The sequence below is a fragment of the Bacillus rossius genome, chromosome 2, assembly GCF_032445375.1.
Source record: "Bacillus rossius redtenbacheri isolate Brsri chromosome 2, Brsri_v3, whole genome shotgun sequence".
Taxonomy (NCBI): Eukaryota; Metazoa; Arthropoda; class Insecta; order Phasmatodea; family Bacillidae; genus Bacillus; species Bacillus rossius.
In genome coordinates, this window is record NC_086331.1 from 105,996,742 (window position 1) to 106,021,365 (window position 24,624).

General features: G+C 37.4%; 1 protein-coding gene across 2 annotated transcripts in view; it reads left to right on the top strand.

Annotated features, from left to right (window-relative positions):
• The window catches only part of LOC134529569 (tetratricopeptide repeat protein 28), a 221,506-nt gene that overhangs the window by 41,363 nt on the left and 155,519 nt on the right, over nt 1-24,624 (top strand). For both annotated transcript variants that reach the window (XM_063363794.1, XM_063363795.1), the window contains exons 4-6: nt 7,580-7,806; nt 12,325-12,529; nt 19,236-19,444. In XM_063363794.1, coding sequence (XP_063219864.1) covers nt 7,580-7,806; nt 12,325-12,529; nt 19,236-19,444 — 641 coding nt within the window. The remainder of the gene's footprint in view (nt 1-7,579; nt 7,807-12,324; nt 12,530-19,235; nt 19,445-24,624) is intronic.

Below are 24,624 nucleotides of genomic sequence, written 5' to 3' on the forward strand. Positions count from 1 at the left end.
ATGGTCGACGCTCGCGCGTTTCCACAGGGGTAAGCTTCCGTCCACCTGGTAAACATGTCTGTTACAACTACCAGGAAGCACTTGCCCCGCGGCGAACGCGGGTACGGCCCCATGATGTCGAGAGCAACGGTCTGGAATGGGTTTGTTGGTTGGCGGGGTTGTTGCTGTTGTACACCGTCTCCACGTCGGGCTCTGCGCAGCTGGCAGGTTTCACACTCCCGGACGTACTCGCGGACCTCCGGGGCCGCCCCTGGCCAGTGGTAGTGTTGACTGACTGCTTTACAGGTCTGATCGGTACCCGGGTGTCCCGCGAGGTCGTGGTCATGATAGAAGCGTAGCACTGCTTCGCGGGCCTCGGGGGGCACATAGGTCTTCCAGCCGGTCGCTTCTCCGGGTGGCTTGTTCATCAGTCTCCCATCCCGATACTGCCACGTCACACACCCCTTGCCCTCCGCCTGGCCTCGGCATCTCGCAGCGTCAGGAGACATCTGTTGTGCCTCGAGCACGCGGCGGTCCAAGTCGGCTGTCGTGTTCGGGGGCGTTTCCGCTTCGCCTATGCCCGCGGTGATGCGAGCGCATGCCGGGCCGAGCCCACCGGTTTTGCCTGGGTAGTAGGGGGGTAGGATGTTCTCCTCCCATTCCTCTGTGTCGAGTGCCTCATCTCGAGCATCCGGCTCACGTGACAGCAGATTGGGCAATTGATTTTCTGACCCTGGTATGTGCTCGACTCTGAAGTTGAATGACTGGAGAAGCAATGCCCAGCGAATCAATTTGCCTTTTTGTCACTGCATGGTATGTAGCCAAGTCAAACACCGATTCTCTGCCTTCGAGGTGGGGCCGATACTTCTTCACTGCCCAGACTACCGCTAGGCACTCTTGTTCATTACTGTGGTATCGTCTCTCGGCTGGTCCGAATTTTGCGCTGGCGTAGTCGATCACTTGTCTCTCTTCTTGCGCGTCCACGTGGAATAGCACCACGCCCACTCCCAGTGTGCTTGCATCTGTTTGTAAAAAAATTGGGTGCTCAGGATCCACCTGGGTCAACAGGTGGCATTGGGTGAATGCAAGTTTAACTTGATCGAACGCCTGTTGAGCCAAAGGGCCCCAGCGGTAGCGTGCTTGAGGCGAGAGCAAGTCTGTGAGGGGTGAGGTTATTTGAGAAAAGTCCGGGATATTGCTGCGCAGCCAGTTTATTAAGCCTATGAATCTTTGTAGTTGTTTTCACGTTCGGGGAGCTTTGGCTTCCACGATCTTCTGCAGGTGGCCTAACTGGGGACGGTTTCCACTCTCGCTGACGATGTGACCGAGGAAGTCTACCTCACCAGCCCCGATGTGGCATTTAGCAGGGTTCGCCATAAGATGGTGGGTGGCTTACTACTCCATCACTAGGGCCAGGTGATGGCAGTGGTCCTTCCACGTTTCCAAAAAAACGATCACATCGTCGAGGTAGGCTATCGTAAACTGCCCTATGCAGCCTTCTAGGACCCGGTCCATCATTGCCTGGAAGGTGGCCGGGGCGCACTTCAGACCAAACGGCATCGCTCATAACTGGAAGCGCCTGCCATCAGGCACAGTGATTGCTGTCTTTTCCCTATCTTCCCGTCTGATCGGCACCTGCCAGTAACCGGACTTCAGGTCCAGGGTGCTAAACACTGGAGCCCTACCCAGCCCGGCTACGGTTGCCTCGACACTGATATGTGGGGTTGGGGAACTGATGATTACAGCGTTCAGCAGCCGGTAGTTCGCGCAGAACCGGAGGGACCCGTCCTTTTTTGAGACTAGTATTATACCGGAATTGTAGTGACTATTCGAGGGTTCTATGATGCCATTCTGCAGAATTTCTGTGACTTGTTTACGGATTACTCGCTGTTCGCGAAAACCATACCTGCATGGGGGGTCATACACTGGTTGGTCTGTGGTGGTAGGGATAGAGTGCTCGGCCACTGTAGTGCGCCTGAGTGGGTCTGCCACGGAGAACATGTCCCACCGCTCGCGAAGGGCCCTGTTTACCCGTTCTTGGAACTCTGGGGGAACATTGTGCCGGAGGTCGGTCAAAGTCAATACTTCGCCAGTTGGTGTGGGCACTCATCCCATGGCGTACACTGTGAGTCGTTCTGTCAGGCCAACGTGGATGCGGGTGGCTCCCATTTCCAGCACTGCGTCGTGCTCCGCCAACCACGGTTGTCCCAACACGAGCTCCTCGTGTAATTCCTTTACAACCACAGCAGTGGCATGAGTAACGAATTCCCATAGGCTCACCTGGACATCCGCGTATCCGATCATCTGGCCAGCGTGGGTGGTGGTGACCAGGCGCAGCTCGCCACAGTGTGGGCGTAGCGCTCCGGATGGCACCAGGGAGGGGTGGACAAACACGTGGCTCGCTCCCGTGTCAATCAGGGTGGTTGTGGGTCGGTTGTTCACTTCCACTGGGATGCGGAGTAAGTTGTCTATGGTTAGACCGATCTATCCCAATATCGGTGGCAAGTAACTTCCTGTCGGGGAAGGTGGGTTCTACTCCCGCCTCCCCTGCAACCCATTTCCTGAAGGCGGTTGTTGTGGTTGTGATTGCTGTCGCGGTGGTTGCGTGGTTCCGGCCTGTGGGTCGGCTGGCGTCGGGGGCATTCGCTATGCCAGTGGCGTGTCCCTTGTGGACAACCTTGATGGCAGGGAGGGGGTCAGTTGAAGTATGCTGTCCCTGGTGGTGGGAAACCTGACACGCGTTGGGCCACCGGTGGCGGTGGCGCCTCGTCAATTGCCCGGGTGCATCGTGGATGAAAAGATGGCGGGGCCTGCAGGGCGGGTTGTCTCCAGCTGCTGGCTGGTCCCTGGTCTCCCCTGTTTGCTTCCGGTGGTTGTCGGCGCCAGACATTTTAAAGGTTGCATTCAGTGTCTACCGCCTACTGGACGTAGTCCTCTACTGTCGGTGTGTGGCTGACTCGTAGGAAGGGCTGTAACTCATCCCGTAGTAACATCGTGACCGTGGGTAGTGCGTGGATGGGATCAATATTCGGTGAAATTCGTCTGAACAGTTGCAGTTTGCTCGCAATGAAGTTCTCGACCGGTTCTCCATCTCTCTGTGTGGTGCTTTAAAACTGTGATGCGCACTGTACTATAAGTGCTCCGGTCTTGAACCGGTGCTTGAACGTCTCTTTGAACTCTTGCCACGTGATGTCGAACCTTCCCCACAGGTTTCACCAGTTCTGGACGGTACCGCGCAATTGTTCGCTGGTCCTCTCCGCCCACTCGTCCTGTGGTAACCCGCAGCGCACCAGTCGAGTTTCACACTGTTGCAAGTATACCTTCGGGTACTCGTGTGGGGCTCCGCTCTGGTAGTGTTAGCCGGCTCATCAGGGGTCGCGGTGAGGTTGTCCAGCCTGGGTAGGCTGAGGTCGGCAGCTCCATGTGCATCACCCTTTCCATGACGTGGCAGGTGAGGTTGAGGGTTGCATCTAATTTGCTGTTCGTCTGCATTCTGGTTTCGCACTTCATGCTGTTCATGGGCTGCGGTTTTGTTTTGGGTTGTAGGGGCCGTGTTAGTTCAGTTCCTAGTTTTTCTCTCCAGATCTCATCCCAGTTAATCTCCCATTGTTATGTTACTGGTTCGCTTTTATTTTGCACGAGGCTTGACTTTGGTGGGCACGTGCATGTGTCCTGACATTGCAAGGGGCCTGTCAGTATATTGACGTTTTGTGGTCTGAGGCATTGCGGACAAACCGACGGTGTCTTACGTGGCAGCATTCTATATGTTTACAAGGTGAATTAGGTTGCGCGCGGTTGCTTCGCTGACGTCGCGCAGCTGTTCGCTCACCGAGTCGCGGCCGCGTGGGCGGTGAAATGCCGGAGGGGGAGGGGAAGGAGAGCAATGCGCGAAGGCATGAAGGTGATGGTGGGGGGGAATTTTGGAACGGCAAAGAGAGAGGAAACGCGTGTAGAAGGGAGGGGATGCGTGAAGGATGCGGTAGGGGGGTTGCGAAACAGCGGAGAGAGAGAAAACGTCCTTTGTTGCCTCACTCCGTCGCCGCTTATTCTGGCCGTTTTGCGTTTAATTTCCGTCAATTTGCTTAGTTTGGTTATTGCATGGTAATTATGATTCTTCTTCCAGAAAATTACCTGTTGCTTGTTGTGGTAGCTGGAACACTAGGTTGGATGTCACCACCCACAATTGTAGTCTGTCGCCATTAACATGCGCTGTGGGGCGCAATCGCGAATGTTGTCATCCTTATCAAGACGCACAGTTATGTTCTTATCCGCGGCATGGAGTATCCGACCTAGGCCGCGTTCTATTGGCTACTGCCTCGCGGCAGCATCACGAACTTCCTCCGTGCAGGCTGTTCGAGGGGTGCGTTCCGCCAGCGGGATTCGGTGCTGACGGGGTGGGGACCAGGCTTTACCGCTGCAGGAGGTACGACGTCAACTTAATATGCAAAAATTGAAGTTTGATTCATATTTCCATGTTATGGGGGCAGAATAAGGCTTTGATGATATTTAAAAATATGAAATTTAGGTCTACCCATTTTCTAATAAAATAAAATTGTCAGTAATGCTTCTGCATAACAGCTTGCATCAGTAAGGTACAACACTATTTTTCATTCCAGCTATTCTGAACACTTGTGTATTCTTGCTAAGTTTTACTTTCATACAAGAAAGCAATAAAACCCTAAACATTTTGCCATTATATTTTATCATATGGTAAATGTATAAGACTGTGGGTCTGAGAGACCCTGGTAGTTCTTTATCGTACTGCCACATTTGTATTATTTTGAACTGCAGTCTGGTAGGGAGTGTGTTGGTGTAGAGCTGTCAGTCGGCCAAAAACTGTCATTCAGTAAACACTGTGCTTTGGGTATGTGAGACCCAGGTCTAGTAAATGTGTAAGTCTGACCTTTGTTAGTTTTTTCTTGTTTTCAATGTTTTTCTTTCAGCTTTTGAGCACCTGATTGATGTCGGTATTCCATAATTTCCTGGAAAATTTAGCACATTACATTTTACATGTATTTAATTTTTTTGTCAAAAGATAAAATAAAAGAGTGGCACATATAAATAAGCTTAAAAAATCTGCTCTCATTTTTAGCTCCAAAAAAAATTGGACTACATATTTTAATATGTCTCCAACAAATATTTTGTGAGCTATCTTTTTATTATTTGCACGTTCTGTGATGTAACTGTTTCTTGCATGAGATTTTGGATCTTTGTACTTACAGGTCTTTTAAATAACACAATTATACTTCGCCAACTGTACCTGTGTGTGTGCATTGTGTCCACTGTAATATGCTAGAACTACAAATCAAGGAGCATAAATAATACTGAGTTGCTGGCTGCAAAAGAAGTTATCCCACTCATTTATTTGAAATAACATCTCCCTCACACAACATCCACCTTTCGTGGCTGGCAGCTTTTTCATTGCCATGCATTAAAAATCTTAAAATGTAACTGGGAGCCTCTGTGCCCAGGCCTCTCTGGTGTTCTTGTGGGCGGACCTGGAAGGGCTTCCCTACTCATCGGAGACTCTGTGTAACAGGGCCATGACATGACCCATGTACAAGTCTCAAATTTCCCCCTTTTGTCCAATCACAGGACCTGACCTGCTCTTTGTGTTAATGATGGTAGTTAATTTAGTTAATTAAGTGGACTCTCAAGGCACCTCACACGCCTAAGTCTCAACTGCAGTGGACATGTAGTCGTTCAGAAAGTACACAATGATACGTGGTTAGATTGCTTTTATTTACGCATCTCTTGTACACATTGTTCGTTACGTTACTAATTAAATTAAACAGTTCAAATTTTCATTGGTACAGAATTTGTATACTTTGCTGTCCAGGTCACCTTGTGGCTTGGATTAAGTTCACCTCTCATCAGTATTTGTAAATACATAAATGGAGGAAAAAATTATTAAGTAAAACAGTCTACCACCTTAGGTAGGTCCCGAAGCAAGCAAAAAAAGTTAATAGGCTTCGAGGTACGACGAGTGTCTTAACTTGGATGGCAATCTCAGGACACTTGGGGGAGAGTAGCACACAATGGCAGCATGAAGTGTCGGACCACAGAACTAGCATGACTGTTAAGCCAATTTCAAAAACAAAACAAACGTTCAATACAAATATTAAAAATAAATCATGAGCCCTTTTACAATATCATCATGTAGATATTGTGTTGAATTTAAGACATTTAAAATATAATTTTGAACAGGGTGCATTCTGGAACCCCAAGTGCGCAGCAACTTTGTTCCGTCCGTATGGTTAGCATGCTGTAATGGAAACACACAAACTTGGGGTATTACATAAAATTAAAAATTTACCATATTAAATTGGAGAATTTAGGGAACTTGCACTGGCTTGGTCTCACAAACCCATTTCATATGCACACACATTTGGCAGGAGATTCAAACACTGTAGGGCGAGATGGAAGGGTGGTTGTTGGCGGCCCCTGGCTATCACTACATTCCACAAGCTTTCACATTTTTATAAGAACCTGGAAATGCAAAAATATTCTCACTTTAACTGTTGAAAAATACCAGTAACTATAATTATCATCAAAACTTGATTTATATCTGATAGCTTGATTTAAAATTGTTATCCTTCATAAGAGAGCTTTTTGAAAAATGACTAGAATCAAATTTTATGAAAAATATTTAGCTTTGCATACAGATTTTTTTATGATACAGTATGTGCACAACAACTCATGACAGTTTTCTCAACCTACAACACTCTCAGTCTGCACAAAAGGTGCCACAGGTTGTGTGATCAAATCACTCCCCTCCGACCAAAGTGATTTGAGTGTGATTCCTCGCTGGGTCGAACCCATTTTCTTTTCAAGTGGGAAATTTGGCAGACATGGCCTTTTGTTGGTGGGTTTCTGTGGGGTATTCCTGTTGGCCTACCAATTCATTTTCTCAACACTCTGTGCTTACATAATCATCGATAGGAAGTAAGTTTGATTATTTATTTAATCAGTTCATAGATTTAAATGTTACCTCAATTTATGTTACGGAATAGATTCATTTTTGGGAATGTTTTTATTTTATTTATCTACAAGTGTTGCTGTAAGTGTTTTAAAGGTGTCCCAGGTGATCTTCATTCAGCATGCTGACTCCCTCCAAGACTTTTTACATTCTTTTGCTTGGGAGGTAAACTTGTCAGGTGTTGCCAGTGGGTTTTCTCTGAATTTCCTTGTTTTCTCCATCCGCTTCAGAAGTCGGTCACTCTGGGTGAAAGCTTATGTTGGATTAACTCCCCAAACACCAGTGTTGTTTTTATTGACACAAAACCATTTATAGTCTTAAATACCCCATCACAGTGGTGAGTAGCATTTTCTTGCATATTTCTCGTATTTGTATTAGTCTATGGTGGTGTGTAACTGAATAACCACCCTTTTAACTCCTGGTACAAGGTTTCAATGATTTTTGCACTTGCAAGGTTAGATATCAAAACATTTATTTAAAAAAAAATGGAATTAGTTAAGAAGGGATATCTTATTTATCCTGTAGGTTTTTTACATTTCAATTTATATTGTGTAAGGCTTAATCAGAAAGGGTTTTTATGAATAGCATTATAAAATATTTATATATATTTTTTATGTTTAGTTACCCTGGAGCCAACATTCCACCAACTGGAAGTGATGAAGCTGGACAAATCTCCATTTGTGATCATCTCCGTGGTTGGACAGGAGCTTCTCGGCGTTGGCCAGTACACTGCAGCTGTGGTTGTGTTGGAAGCTGCTTTGCGTATTGGGACATGCAGTCTGAAGTTGCGAGGCTCTGTGTTCTCTGCACTCTCATCTGCATACTGGGCGCTCAACTCGCTCGACAAGGTCAGGCACTATAAGTTGAAAAATAAATTCATTCTTACCATGTAGCTGAATCAATAATAGATAACAGTATTTATTTCATTACAGAATCTCATTCTATGATTGTAGCATTTTGTGTAATGGGTATTCACTCTTTCTATACATTTTCGATAACGTAATTTTTTTATGTGAATTTGTCACTTTCAAGAAAACTTGAAAATGTTTCTAATTTTTTTTATAGAATACTGAGAATTCACTTCCAAAAACTCGAATACTGTGAAAACTTGCATAAATTTAAATACTAAAGTAGGTCTGAAAATATCATGAATATGATGCAAAATGTTTACGTATATTATTTTTCTGACTATTGTTTGGTTTTAATCCATTTGTATCATTTGTTGTTTAAACACGCAGCACTGTCACCAAAGATAGGTAATATGCTTCAATACTGAAATATGTAAATACAAGCAGCCACATGCTGAAAACAATACAATATTTTGAGTTCCCTATGTGATGTTTTGTTTATGACCAGAAACCATTTGACTAAGAAGTGCTTCTTGTGTATCTGTGGTTTATGATACTTTATCTTCGTTCAGTGTTAATGTTTTTGTTGACATGTTTAAGATTTTTGTATCATTTATAAATAATTGCAATTATAGTAAAATATTGTTCCTGGCATTATAAAAGAAAAGAAAAAACCTGCACTATTATTGCAATGTAGGTACTTCTTGCTTGTGTTCATGACTCAGCCTTTAAATGTGAAAACTCAGGATGAACTGTTAAAATTCCATTAAAGAAATTTAAAAAAAATGGTTGGAAAAAACTAGTGATTTACTAAGCTGTGTTTTTATATTTTCTTAGATGTTTATGATACTACCAACTTTAGAGGTTAGGTTTTTCTTTTCTACACCTTCAACATTTTTTAGGTTAGTTCTGCTCTAAAGCAAAGACTGCACATTCTGCTTTCCTGCACACATCTTAATTTGTGCTGGCTCCTTAAAATATAATGGATTAGAGGTTTTACTTGTAAACCAAGCCTCCAGTAACAAGATAAATATTTTTTAATTGAAAAACATTCTAAAAGCCTTAAAATTCAGTATTTGGTTTCTTCTTACGTAGTTAAGTTTGCCTTCTACCAAACAAAATCTCCAAAAATCAACATTTTGCATTTTTTTAGTAAAACATGCAATTATGCCATTTTTATTGTATTATACCTAGTATATCTATGTTGATATCATTTTGCTGAGCAGTTACTTATGCTAGTAGTACTAGTGGTAAGCTGTTGTGCTTTATAAATTACATTGTTTACTGGTATATTTTGAAATAGAGATGTTAATATTTGGGTTAAATTGATGTAAATGTGCAAAATAACTGGATAAAATAACACCAAATTCAGTTTAAAAAAATAACATCACTTTAAGCTATAAAATAACACCTCTTTGTGCAATAAAAATTTCATGTTCTCAAGTCATAAGATACAGTAACTTAATGTTTTATTCTTTGGTTTAAGGGGCTTGCTAACCGGGGGAAAGTGATGAACCGGAATGGGGTTTTATATGTTAAATATTATTTCGTGCAATTTATTCAATATTATGAACCTCCAAGGTTGCCATTATCAATTTTAAAAGTTATCCATCCCTCTAAGTTAGTCACCCAATATCAAAATAACTATTTATGTACTTTACTCAAATTTTAATTGAGGTGGTCAAAAACAAAGTGACAATATGATAGTTTAGAGAAAAAGCATCAAGTTAGAATGTTATTAAAACTTCTGGACAACACTGGTTACCTATTAAATAACATTAAGTTATTTATCAAATTATACACTTATTATCAATTTATGCAGAAAAATGAATTTGACATAGCATCAATATTTTTAATAGTGTGCATGCACTTATATCCCTTTAGTCTCAACATGTACACTTGTGCCCATTTGACTCTTAAAAATATAATTCTTAGATTGAACATATAATAGGTAGTAATTTGTATATCAAAGTTTAACAATAGTGGAATAATAATAGGTTATTGTGCAATGTAACTAGTGATCATTCATAGAAACTCATATGTATCAAATATTCAGTTCGACACCCACATAGTGTGTATGTCAGGTTCAATACTACTGTTGAATCTTTACTTGAATCTTTATTCTCTACAGGTGTATTGTGAACTTAAGTAGCTGAGATTTTTGGTTTATGTTTAAGATGGTGGATTTGATATTGGATGCCCTCTTTTAAGCGTTTATCAGGTCAGTTGATTCAAACTTGTCTCTTCATTAAGAGTTGTCTAATAAAAGAATGTGTAAGACTGTGCCTTGATAAAATAAAATGTACTATTAGGGGTGTGCGAAGACCGTTTTTTCAATTGGAATTGAAGTCGAAAACAAAAATCGAAGTGTTTGCCAAAAACGAAGTGGAAGTCAAAGATAACTTACAAATATTTTGTACGTTAGGAAAAATACATGGATACAATTTTAGAGTGCTTGGGTGTGTGTTCAGTCAGCATATTCTACCTATCAGACACTATACAAGAACACTGTAAGAAACATTTAGCAAGTTAACGAACTGCCCCTGCTTGTAAATAAAACACAAAAATTGTTTAATCAAAAATTAATTATGTAATAGTAAGTTTAACTTACAAAGTATGTTTGATAGGTGAACACGTTACAATTAGGTATTTCCTATAACTAAGCATGTTTTTAAATATCTGTGTCTCTCACACTTAATGAATGTATATTTTGAATAAATCAAACAATTAAAGACTTACGTGCACTTAGTAAATTCTTACTATTTTATGGTGCAGCTTAATTCCAACAAACCTTTGATAATATGACTAAAATGTTGTAGTTCAAGGATCCTTAAAATGCTATATCCCTCTGAGAAGAGGTATATACTTGGAATATAAAGAGAGAGAGAGAGAGTCAGAGACAGATAAGGTATAAATATCCATGTCTTTGGTTGGAAGGAAGAGTCTCTAGATTATCATCTTTTTTCTTTACCGGTTCACATAAACATAAAACATTTTCTGTAGGTGATGAAATGAAAAATGTAATTATGAAACTAGAGTAAAGTTACAGGATGTCCCAGAACTCTATGTACAATGGTTGGAATAAAAAAAGATGCAGGTAGTGTTAGAGTTAAAGGCTTTTTTTTTCTTCTCAATTTTTAAAAATTTCTACCCTGCATTCAGTTATTAGATACTGTGGCTACAGTTTTTAAATATTGCTTGAATAAGCCATATTTTAAAATCACTGGCCATGTTAGCATGATACCTTTTTTTACTTTTACAGTATGATTAGTTTAATGTACCAGATAAAAATTTTATTGCCTCATAAGTCGTACATGAAATACATCCCCTCCTCCCCCAAATTATACCATGTTTAATTTTATTTTGAATTTTTATCAATAGTAGGGTTATTCAGGCAGAATTGCATAACAGTCTATAATATTGTAGTTTCAGTATATAATAATTTGATGCAGGGTATTGCTTGCTAAAGAAGAAATTACGTATTAAGCTTGGGCGGAGGGAACTTGTAGGTATGCATCCCACGTGGTCACTGCATGACCTGTCCCAATGTTGCCAAGTGGAAATTACTGTTAATTAAGCGAGGCGCACTATTAGCCCTTGGGCTGCCCAGTGTGGGCTATGTCCAAAATTCCGGTAGTTAATACCCACTGACTAAGGAGGGATCCACGTGGGCGTGTCCCTTTGACTACAGTCCTGCGCAGTCTCAACTGCAAACACGTTAATGCAACAATGAAACTATTACGTTAAGCGGCTGACATTTACTTGGAGCCTAATGGAGACTGGCCGCGGAGTGAAAAGAAAAGTTTCAAAATGAACTTACTATGGCAGCTAAAAACGGTGACGGCATAGAGATGATGGCTCTGTGGTGCACCAGGTGAACGACGACTGAGCTGGCCCTGAGCCGTGCGGGATCGCTTTCGCGTGCAAAGTGTGCAGAAACAAAAGACGGTTCAAGCCATTTCCATGAATGAAAGCGCATGGTGAATAAAAGTTGTACAATTATGGAAATAAGTTGATAACATAAAAAGTTTAAAAATACAGTATATAATTAATTCAGTTACAAGTGGCGGACTAATACATAAAAAATCCTGCGCAGGAGCACACAGAGGCGTCACAAGATAGCCGTACGTTCAGTTATCGCCATATCGGCCATGGGGCCGTTCTGCTCGCTGCACTGCATGCATTTATTGCACTCACACTGCACTGGCAGGAAAACAATCACATGGGCGGCAATGAGCAACAATGGCCTAAGTGATCGGAAGCGACATCAAACATTGACATATTTCCTCCCAAGGCAAAGGTAAAATATGAGATAGTGGGCAAACAATGGAGCAGTGACCTCCTGTGAGGGACAGACTTGACAGTGGGGCCTTAGGCTTAGCTTAATGATTCAGCGACATCTGCCACATTTCCCACTTGCAAAAAATTTGTGTTTGTATCCTGTAGGTTTAAAACCCACACTGCTGTGATAAGAGGCAAGTAGTCAGTACAAATTGTGTTACATTTTATTTGGTGCAGGCGATTGGCTACATGCAGCAAGACCTGTCTGTGGCAAAGACCCTTGGAGATATCGCAGGTGAATGCAGGGCTCACGGGAACCTTGGCTCGGCGTACTTCAGCAAAGGCAGCTACAAAGAAGCGCTGACTTCACATCGCTACCAGCTGGTGCTGGCCATGAAGTGCAAGGACACTCAGGCTGCTGCTGCTGCCCTCACCAGTCTAGGTGAGACAGTCTATTCTTACTTGAAACTATACAAGATTATCAAACTTCCTATAGAATACAGGACATTTATTTTTAAAAGTTTTTGTATTATAAATTAAATGCAAATGGTTTATCACTAAAGATAGGGATTCTATAACACTAGTAAAGATATATAACTTACAGCACCTAGATCTTAAACTTTCCAATTTTGAAGGAAAAAAACTTATCTAGTCTTAAGTAATCCTGTTTTTTAAATATTTATGTTTTTTTACTGTACTCAATTTTGTAAATAATTTTGTGATTCCTTTAAAAGTAGAAGAAAGTAGGGTCTGTGAGTATTTGAAATTTATTTGATATTTTTGAATAATTTTATTTTTGATTCAACATTTCAAATTAAATTAATTTTTCAAAAGTATTCTTTAGCGATAAATGCAGCAAGTGGGACTTATTCACAAATATTTTAACGAAAAGTGTGTAATATGTTTGAAACCAAAAAGGATTATTGAGAAATTTAGATTTGTTTTCTGAAAAATAGTACAAACATGCTTTTTATATGTGAAAAAATCTGTGATTATGATAAAAAAAAATTACAAATAATTTTTATGCGTATAATCATTGAATCATTCAAATAACCCAAATCCTATTATAAAATTATAGCTGAGCGGGATCCTGATTTTTGTCCCAGAAAACCGGGATTGTATCTTTCCTGAAAATTTCGGCGGAAAATTACTTTTTGCCGTTTCCTGATTTTATTCCAGTAGTATGCACATCCATGTGCTAAATTTGTCATTAAAAACTATTTTCAAAGAAAGCACTGCACGTTAAGTGAATTCAATTCAACAGGCATGCAATTGAAAACTCACCATTTTCAGGAGTTCCAACTTTGTGTTGGTGTGAAAAAATATTTTTAGGCATGATTGTAAACAAGCACTTTATTCAGCATTTGAAACATACACCAAATATTCAAAGTTATTTTACTACTGTTGCAAAACAGTAAGGGAACGAATCTAGTTCACGATTATAGATTCAAATTATTTGACATATTAAATGTGTAAGGAACAATTATTTGTGTCATATCAAGTACCGGTATAGGGAAAAAAAAAAAAACAAAAAAACAAATCAAACCTGTCTAAGACCATTGACTACATCAACAAAAACACGGGAACTGTTTTTGTATGGAGAAGATATGAACACAGTTGTTGAAACAATGTTTAAATCAATAGGTACAATTGCTTTGCCACATTACCACTACGTTCACACGGTAGTAGCTTACTTTATATTTTTATCTATGACACTATTGATATTGTGACTTGCTACTCAAAAGCAAAATAAATAAATGTTAAGATAAAATAAATTCTCAGATTTGAGTACAAATTTGCTGTGAATGTGTTTGTAATATTGCTGAATGGGTATGTGGCCATTGTAAATAACTAAAACAAGTGAATAGTTAAAAGTGTAAATATGAGCTATTTCACAAATTAGGATTTTAGTTTTAATTTTGTGGTTATGATAAAACAGGGTGACGATTGGTCGGGAAATTCGGGAATACCTGGAATTACCCATGAATATTTGGTCTCTGGAAAAATACTGGAAATACCCAGGAATTTATTCACCCCTCGGGAGATTTGCTATTCTTCCATACTGTAATAATTATCGTCTAACGTTAAAGTCGTTGATTATGTACATCTGCAATTTATATCGATATTGAAAATATATTAAATAGCAATGGATTGTGTAATAAATACTTATTTTTAGAATAAGAGACGACATGGGAAAGTCAGCATCCATAGACGAAAGCGTGATCGGCAATCCTGACGCCATTCATGTTTACTTGTGAGACTGTGACGCTCAGAGAAACGTTTTCAGAACCTGACGCCAGAACGCAGCAGAATTAAGATTGTTTACCGTGCGTAATTCTAATTTTCTTAAAAAAAATGAAGTTTAATATTTTTATTGTTGGATAATTTATGGATTCAGTTTATTAAATTTTCATGCGGTATATCTTTTAACTAATAGTTGTTGGTTTTTTAACAGCTTATACTTGTTTAGGTGTAAACTTTTATCTTGTCAATAGTTGGCAACACTTCATCTAATGTACCAATATCATTGTATCTGCAATGTGCATTTGCGCGGAATGTAACGTAATTCTGCATTTTGTTAGGATATGTTTACGTAGGCAGGCTTGTTAGTAAACGTAAATTTAATTAATTAATGTCGCTGTAACGAAATCGTTTACGTCCTACTTTATAAGTGTATAACTGTTGAAGTAATAAATGGAAAGATAAAGCTTGGAAAAAATAACATGTCGTATGTAACTTAACCTCAATTTTTTGACGTGACAACGTCTAATAAATCGATGAACGCCGGCTGCACGCAGGAAAAAGTTTCCAGTTACGCACATTGTTCCGTTACGCTGTGTCCCGTTACGCTTATTGTACGCTTGCGCCGCATCTATCTCTCTTCCACTCGATTGGCCTGTGCGTCCGAGGAGAAGAAAGATAGCGGCAGCACACAACTTACATCTACATGTGAACTGTTTCGTCGACTGGTTATAAAGTGAAGTGAAAAGTCAATGTTGTTTTCATTGCTTATTACAACAACAATTTTGGCAATAAAGGTTAATTATTCTTGCATTTTAAAAATCTGATTACTAGTATAATATCAAGTATTTATTCTTTTATTATTAAAAAAAGTAGCATATGTCGGCGAGTGCAGTAATAATAGGTTATGTTAGATATTTGATTACAGTTTATTTATATGAAAACTTGTTCATAATTATATTCAAACGAAAAGTTAATGTGGTTTTCATTGCTTATTACAACAACAATTTCGCCAATAAAGGTTAATCATTCTTGCATTTTAAAAATCTGATTACTAGTATAATTTCAAGTATTTATTCTTTTATTATTAAAAAAAGTAGCATATGTCGGCGAGTGCAGTAATAATAAGTTATGTTACTATTGACTAAAAAATTATGGTGATTCATATAATTGATGATAGATATTTGAATACAGTTTATTTATATGAAAACTTGTTCATAATTATATTTAAACTTTATAGCTAAACGCCAGTTTTTAAAGTTAATTACAAGTCATCTACACGTGAACTGTTTCGTCGAATGTTTATTAAGTGAAGTGAAAAGTTGATGTGGTTTTCACTGCTTATTGCAACAACAATTTCGGCAATAAAGGTTAATTATACTTGCATTTTAAAAAACCTGATTACTAGTATAATTTCAAGTATTTATTCTTTTATTATAAAAATAATAATGATTCAATTTTATTCATAAAAGTATGCAATCATTTAATCAATGTTCTGTTATGACGTCACGTTAAACTATCGTCCGTAAACCGACAAACAATTTTTTTTAAAGTGTAATTTAGTGTTACAAAGAACGCATAGACTTTGTATAGAAAATGAGTTAAATAGTCTGGAAAAATGAAAATAAATTTCTGGAAAACCTGGAAATACCCAGGAATTTTATTCTAGGGTTGAAGTAGTCATCCTGTAAAAATAAATAAGGTTAGCCTTATTTCCTGGTATTTGCGGTCCAATGTCTAATAACTACATTTGGGCTTGCACAGTAAAAAATATTTTTTTTCCTTTGTAGTGGTATGGAAATTTTCTGAATTTCATTTGGCTACCATTTTTAAAGACATTTTTCTATGGGCAAATTTAATTATTTAAAACAGAATTTGTATAATGTTAATTAAAAGTATTAGTTAATTACAATCTCTTCAAATTTAAATCAACTTGGCTTAATCATGACATTTTCTAATAGAAATTGCAAATTCTGTGATGGAACTTAATTTTGTACATAACGTTGAACATTCTGTCAACAGAAAATGCCTTTTGGTTTATTTGTGTCCTTTTGATGACAAATACAGGCAGAAATTCATTATCAAGCAGTATCACAGCACTGGTATAGTAAATCACTGGTCCAGGTATCTACTCTCTTTTGCGTATACTTTCGTATAACTAAATATAAGTTAAGTTGTAAATATTTTTATTTACTTAATAATAAAATGAAAAAAATGTAATACATAACAGATTTGAGAAAACATTGAAAGCTTTTGCCTTTTTTGTTGTGAAAAAAATTATTTATAATAGCCATATAAAAAATATCAGTACAAACAAATTAATCAAAAGTGCATTATCTACACCAGGTTCCATTTTAGCTTTCTACTTTCCCTTAGATTGAAACAGGAACGTGTGTTGAAAATAAAGAAAGTTGGAAGTAAATTAGCAAACCATAGGTATCTTTAGCAAAATATAGTCAACAAAATTAATTTTAATAGCTACAAGTTAATTCAGCATCATACTCTTCCGTCTTCTAAAATTGAAAGGAAGGATGTATGTTTGTGGTGTATATATGTGTGCATATATAACACACACATATATATAGTAGTCGCGTGACTCTCTGCGTACAGGTTACTTGCAAGTGTGCCTTACGCTTGGTGATTACTCAACGATGTCTGCCTGCTGGGTTCAGGGGAAGCTGCTGGACCGCTTCTCCTTCCCTGGAGATGGTGCAAGCTGAGCTGGAGGTAGCTTCTTAGGTTCCCCAGTGATATCTGGTGAATCAGTTGATTGGAAAGCACACAAGTGGGGGTGACAGCCTCCTCTTACAAGCTGGCCTAGAACTGGTTCATTTCTACTACTCTACGGCCTGTAGGTAAGCAGGTCCTGGGTATAGCAGCTGGTGGAGTCTCCTGGTGTTTCTCAGGACCAACTTTGTTTTCTTGGCCAACCTGCCCTGAGGACCTGGCATTACAGTTGCCTAAGGCAACTGGATACGTGGGCATAGTCGCCCTGGATGGCTCTTGCCATCTCACTCATCCGCAATTATTATTTCATCTAACAGTTGGACGTGTGGAAAAGATCAGACAGGCTCTATGTAATATCTAAATTTATTTGGTGTGAGTAGTCTGTTCCTCATGAACTGCAGGAAATAGTGACCACTTTTGCTTCCCTGCATCACTTAACTGTGATACCAACAGTTATGTGCATTCAGTAGAGCTTCATTATAACAAACTTTTAGGAACGAAATTGCTACATACTTGTTTACCATAGTGAAGTTCTGTATACTAAAATCAAAAGTTTTGTATGAATAATTATTTTTACTGTCTTTATTCCACCAATTGTAGCCAAAAAAACAAAAACAAAATTTCATTAGGAGAAAAACCATATAACTGATCACTTATAATTATATTAAAAGTATGTAGGAAATTAAAATACTGAGCTAAGTATGTATGGACAGTAATATTACACATCAGGGTGGGACTACAGTCATTTCTTGATTATTCTCAAGCGGTTTATCCATTTATCCACTTTGTGGCTTATTAACGGCACCTGTAGAACTGTAGAGTAGGGTTATTTGATTCCCAAGAAGTCCCAGCAAAAATGGAAGGAATAGTATGATAATTGTACATATTTTGGCTAGCTAACAACAGTTAATTGTAGGGGTTGTATAGTCGCTACCCTTAATTTATGTACCCCAGTGCATTAAAACATTTGAATTGAAAAGGTAATCAATTTAAAAATTGCGGTCGCAGTGGTTTAGATCAACTTCAATGCATTTTGAGTGCGGCTGCCCACCTAGAAGGCAGGTCTGCACGCGACATTGCGGCACAATGGCTTTGTTGTTCTACACTGGCCCTTTCTTCTCTTACTGACTTATCTCACTTATCCCTTCACATGGCTACTCAAGTTGCAGAGAACTATTTGAGGCACTTTAATGTGAGTATTATTTGTACCACCAAAAAATTATTAACTTAAAAATTCTAACTCTATAATGTATTGTGTTTCACTGTGACGAATTAATTTTTTTTACTGATGAAGTGTTAATAAAATCATGTAAATTTATGTGGTTTTTTACTCTGTTTGTCTTTTACCAGCCATAAAATCATATTCATTTACATAATGTTTTACTCTGTTCGTCTTTTAACAGACATCTGACTATTATTTAGGAATACTTCATTCACCCGTGTTTTATTATTAGTACTTTCTTTTGTGTACCTTTTCTTTGTAGAGTAAATTTTCAGCTATCCCCTGTTTTACATGCTATTGCTCAACACTAACAAACCAAATATATAAAAAGCAGACTGGGAAAAACTGTGGTCAATCAAGATATGCTATTCCCAGTTTGTACAGTTCTGGTTTATTTAGATTGGCCTGACTGACTGGTGGATTTTCAATTACAATGAAACTCAGAAGTTTTTTAAGGGGCTGTCTTCAAAAAAATTCTTACGATAGAAAAAGGAAAATTTTTCTACTTTATGGTTTGCTAAAAATATGTACATATTAATAAATTGGCAAATAGTTACAGTTCCTTATGGAAAGTAGTGTCTCAACCTATAAAGTAACAACGATTTTAAAAATTGTATTTAAAAAATTCTTAATTGCATATGTGATTGAATAAAAATGTGCCAAGAAAGTACAAATTGAGGTTTTTTAAATACGTATTTGAAAGAAAATTGAACATCCCGCACAAATGCTAATTTTGCATTTAATCATACTTTAAGTAAACGTAGTAAATACTAAGTAGTAAAAAAATATTATGAAACAAAAATCATTTTTTATCACCTTTAAATAAATTGACAGCATAAACTATGACCCCAATGCGAGACAGAACTGATGTAGCGTACCGTTAACTATCGTCATTATAGTACACTGACCATGAAGTAGAGTATATCATGTAAAATTACATATCTTCTGTTTGTTATAGGTCACGTGTACACTGCAATAGGAGACTATCCGAATGCATTAGCATCTCACAAACAATGTGTGCAGCTAGTCAAACAAATGGGCGACCGTCTGCAGGAAGCTCGTGAAATTGGCAACGTTGGGGCCGTGTATCTGGCAATGGGCGAGTTCGAAAGTGCTGTGGACTGCCACACACAACACCTTCGGCTGGCTCGAAGATTAGGAAATCAGGTTGGTTACAAAACCCTATTTATCACATGGCATGATTGGATTGACTGATGTCTTTTAATTAAAGTTAATCTTGTGCTTTAGTTATTACAAGTTTTTTTAGTGTTTAGCTTAAAAGAAACAATATCACAGACATTATAGTACAATAGAAAATTCACAGTTTGAATTTTTTTTTTGTCAAGATGTTTTTATGAAATAAAGCTTGCAACTTAACTCATTATTCTGCTGATGCAGTGTTAATATATTAATTATTAAACTGTATCACTTTAGCCTCTTATGTATAAAATAATGTTTAAATCATTTCAGTGAACCATGAAATATAGAAACATAAAATTAGACTACTGATTTATGGAGGCTCACTTCTATGGTAAATAACATATTTCAACATAAAAATTTATTGATTTTATCATAAAAAAATATCAAAAAAATTTTTTATAACTTTTGTTTTTAGGGTAATATGTATGTAAAATAATTCAGGCCAAGTTGCACAATAATTTGATTACAAGCATAATTAGCAATTTATCATTTGATTATGTGAATTAAGCAAATTTTATTAGTTTTTGGATTAAATTTGTTTAGGCCTATGTATTTATTGCTGGATTATTTGACATACACTTACAGAACTTATGGAAAAAAAAGTGCTTCATTATGACTGCATTACTAAATGCAAATTCTAATTTTTACATTGAAATCTTTTCATAAATACTTTGTCACAAGTTTAAAAAATTTTACGTTTTATATGCATTAGACTCTCGATTATCCAGAGTAATGACTGGCAAGGAGTCCACAGACAACCGAAAAAGACAGTTAAAGCAATGTAAAAAAAAAAATTATTCCGGCTATCTAGACAAGCACTGTAACACCTGTCCCTCAAATTGTTCCAATAATACAGAGCCCTTATCAAAACAGCTGTTGTCACAGACTTTTTTTTTCCATATAAAAGCATTTCAATCAAAATAATTTAATTTGTTTTCCAAATAGGTAAGTGTGGTTGCTAACTACCATTTTAATCAAGAGTCTACTCCCTTTAAAATTAAATTACAGTATTAATACGTTTCTAAATACATTTGAAGTACAGTTAAATAAATGTTGGATAACATTTAGATATTAAACAACCTAAAATTAAATTAAAGAATTCATGTACTGCATTGTTTACATAATAGGGTGTGGGCATAACATTTTTTTTCCTATGTTGGCACTACAAACATTTCTGAGTGACCAAATAATAATGTTATTGATATGGGAGATATATTTCAGTTCTAATAAGAATTTTAAAAGCATAAACTTAACATTTTCTACTATCAAAAAGATTATTTAACCTATTAACGTAATTCCTGACTCTGTATTTACCAAATGCGTGTATGCTATGATTTGCCACTAGCGCATCCTAGTGCTGTTGACATCCAGGATGGCAGAACATAAACATTTGTTGAATGCTTGGGCGTCGTCGGAAATAATTATACAATGAAGGGAGTGAATAGCAATTGATGAAAAGCAAAATATTGTGTCTTGAATAATCACATTATTAATTTGTTGCATTTCTAATTCTTGCATTGTATTGAATGCTTCATAAGTGCCATTGCCATTGTACGTGCACAGAAATAAAAAGTAAAATATTATTTTGGTTTTTATGGTTTATGAAAGTGAAATATGGCATGGTTAATCTGCAAACAGGATAACCCCCACCCAGATATTCGGGAGTATACTGTGTGTATGTTTATACACACACGCACACACACACACACACACATATATATATATATATATATTCTCTTGATGTATCATAATATCCCAATGCTTGTTTGTTGGACCATCTATATGGCTATGTTTTGGAAAGATTTTAATATTTCTAGAAACAAGTAAGGTACTTTAACCTAAGAATTTTCATCCACGCAATAAAAAATGCACTATTAACAGCTTAAAATTCAAAATAAATAACTATGGCGTAAACTATTTATAAGCATTATTAACAAGCATTTAGACACAGCATTTTAAACGATGGCATAAAATATTCGTAACCACAATCAACAAACATTTAGATTAGCAGTTTGAACTAGTGGTGCACCGATATGACTTTACCGATTACCGATTCGATTACCGATTATGAGAGCAATAATCGGCAGATACCGATTCAGTTACCGATTATAATGAACAAATTTCTTTGAGTGTAATAATGCACACAAAAAATGTATTCCCATGTGAATTTAATAACAAGATTAGGTAAAATTGAGAATAGTTATAATAACAGCATAAAAGTATATAAAATACACTATTAATTCATTGCAAAGTGTAAATTAAATTAACTTCTATTTATATTTGTTATTGTAAACAACTTGAACTACAGTCTAATAATTGTAATTTACAATGGGTAAGCTTTTGTTGCCCAAAACTAGCATTATTATCGACTATCACATAAGGTTGCATCGAGAAATTACCGTTTAACAATGTAAACATGTTGCATTATTTTGTTCACTTGAGTTTATAGAAAATGTTTCCACACTTCACTTTTTTTCTCCGTACTCGCCATCTCACTATAATTATAATAAAAAATGACTCAAAACCAATTCTAGCAAATGTGATTTTTATTATGTAGACTGAATAAATCAAATTATAAATACGTTTTCACTTTTCACGTCACATATAAATAACACAACAACGGATAATATTCCCAAAGATGCCCATAACGAGTTTGTAAAACGCAGTGATAAACTGTAGAAGGTATCGGGACCACGATTTTTAATCGCTACTACGACTCGAAAAGATCGATTGTCATAGAATCCACTGCAACTGCTTGTGGTATTTTGTTTGCGTGCCATCTATTTTACGTCTCTGGCTATAGGTAATGTACAAGGCCACTAAACAAAAATCAGAACAAAAGACGAAACGTAAATAAACGTGTAGGAAAAATGTATTTTTTATTGTTCGAGACAATGAGATTTATTAAACTTAACGAAATATCTGTAATCATTTGACGGAGTTAGATGAATTTTGTAATATAAACAAATATTACCGTATTTCATCCGAAAATGTGTAACAAAATATTACACGGTAAAAACCTACCTAATTACGCCGGGACGTAGATAATCGGCAAAGTAATCGTTAAGATAATCACAGATTACGATTAATCGGAAAGTACCAATAATCGCCGATTACGATTCATCGGCATCCGCATCGGTGCACCACTAGTTTGAACACATAAGTAAACAAAGTTATTTCACTGCTCTGACATCGACCAGGGCTATGCCCTCCCTAAGCACGATGTGCCTCACGCCGCCCCTTCTTCTCCCACCGACACCCTCTGTTGACATCACCTTTAAAAATAATGAACTTAATAAATAAATAATTGTAATAGATAGTAATTAATCCTAAATTAACATGTAATTTTTTAAGGTTTTAAACATGTTATGTATATTTGCTTTGCTATATTAATCGACTAACGGTAAATTCACCACTTCAATTCATCTTCAAGGCCTACCCCAGTGGTAGACTGTTTTACCTAATAGTTTAAAGCTCCCCGGATCGTTTTAAATTGCACGACAATCTTTGTACTTTCGGAGCCAGGCCACGCGGTGTCCTGGTCAGTATTTAAGCTGGACTACTTGCCGTTGGCAATATTAATAATTTTATACGTAACAACTCATCATTGTGTGATCACTCAGAGTCTTGTCAATGTACGTGAAAGTGCCAAAAGAAAAGATAATCACCCTGACTTGCTTGTATTCATCTCTCGACCACGAGCTTCCCAGTACAGAGACCGAGGTGTGTGAGGCACCTCAAGACCCCGATGGCAGTCGTCTTCGTCGATAAAATAGCGTGCCCGCCACTGAGAGTGGGCCGGTTAGTTCCAGTGTATCCGTGCAGGGGGAAATCAAGCCTAGCTCTTCATGGGCCACGTCTCGGCCCAGAGACAGAGTCGATAGCCGGGTCCATGTGTCCATCCATGTGGTGGCGCCCAAGATCCCTATTTTCACTGACTCTTAAACCCCCTGATAACTGTATCGTTAAACAGTAGCGGAAAAATTTCCCATAACAATTGAAAACACTGATAATATTTGACATTTGAAATTGAAATCAAACCATAATTTAGGTATTTGTATTTGTTTCGTCATGCGTACGAGTAATATGGAAACATAAAGGTCTACAACCATGGACTATGCTAGAGACAAGATTTTTTTTTTAGTCCAATCATTTTTAAAACAGAAGATTTTGGTGTTATTGTTTTTATTTTTATAATTACTTCATCAAAATAATGGTACAATTTATATGCTGCATTTTTACGATAAAGTATTTTGTAATAAATTGATCTAAAACAAATACCTTCAGATCAATAAAAATAAATTAGCAAGCCTTTGGGGCTTAAAAGTGATTCAATAAGATTTGCACAATAAAACAAATTAAATTAATTTTTCTGATCCATGCTTTTTGGTACATTTTTTTGTCCGGGAATAACGACATTCCTTGAATTTCAAACATTAAAAGATTACTTTTTTTATGATTTGAATTAAGTTTTGGTTAAATGCTACTTAAATCCATTATATAACTTGCATTTTTGTGCTGTATGCTATATGCATTTCTGTGTCATGTGGTGTTTCGATATTATTTTTCGGTGTTATTTGTGTTTTGTCACAATTCACCATATAATCTTGTCTAACTATTATACACACCATGGCCACTTTTTACCTGGGCTTCAAAGGAAGAGAAAGTGATAGTTGCAACATTGTAAAAATTAATCTATCTACCACTATGTACTAACAGCTCTCTTGCTTCACCCATCTATGACAAGAAATGTTACTAATAAAAAAAAAAACAAATAATGGTTCTAAATTATAGAAGAAATTTGCAGCTAATATGTTTGTTCAATGCTGAAATAAAAATCAGTTCATGATGCTGTCATTAATATCTAAATGGGTGAATAACTAAGATGTTAAACTTAAATATAAGCTGATTTCTTCACTATATCTTAAATAAAGATATTTTGTAAAAAAAAAATGTGTGTTTTAAAGAAAACGTATTGGATTTTGCGGTATTTCGCAAAATTTTCTTACCTCTACTAATTTATTCCAAGTTATACCAATTTATAAGTGGTGTACTATAGGAGGACAATAGCCACTCACAAAAGTGTTTGAATTATTTTTAATTCTTAATGACTGGCATATGTTGCGCTCATTACAGTAACGTCTGAC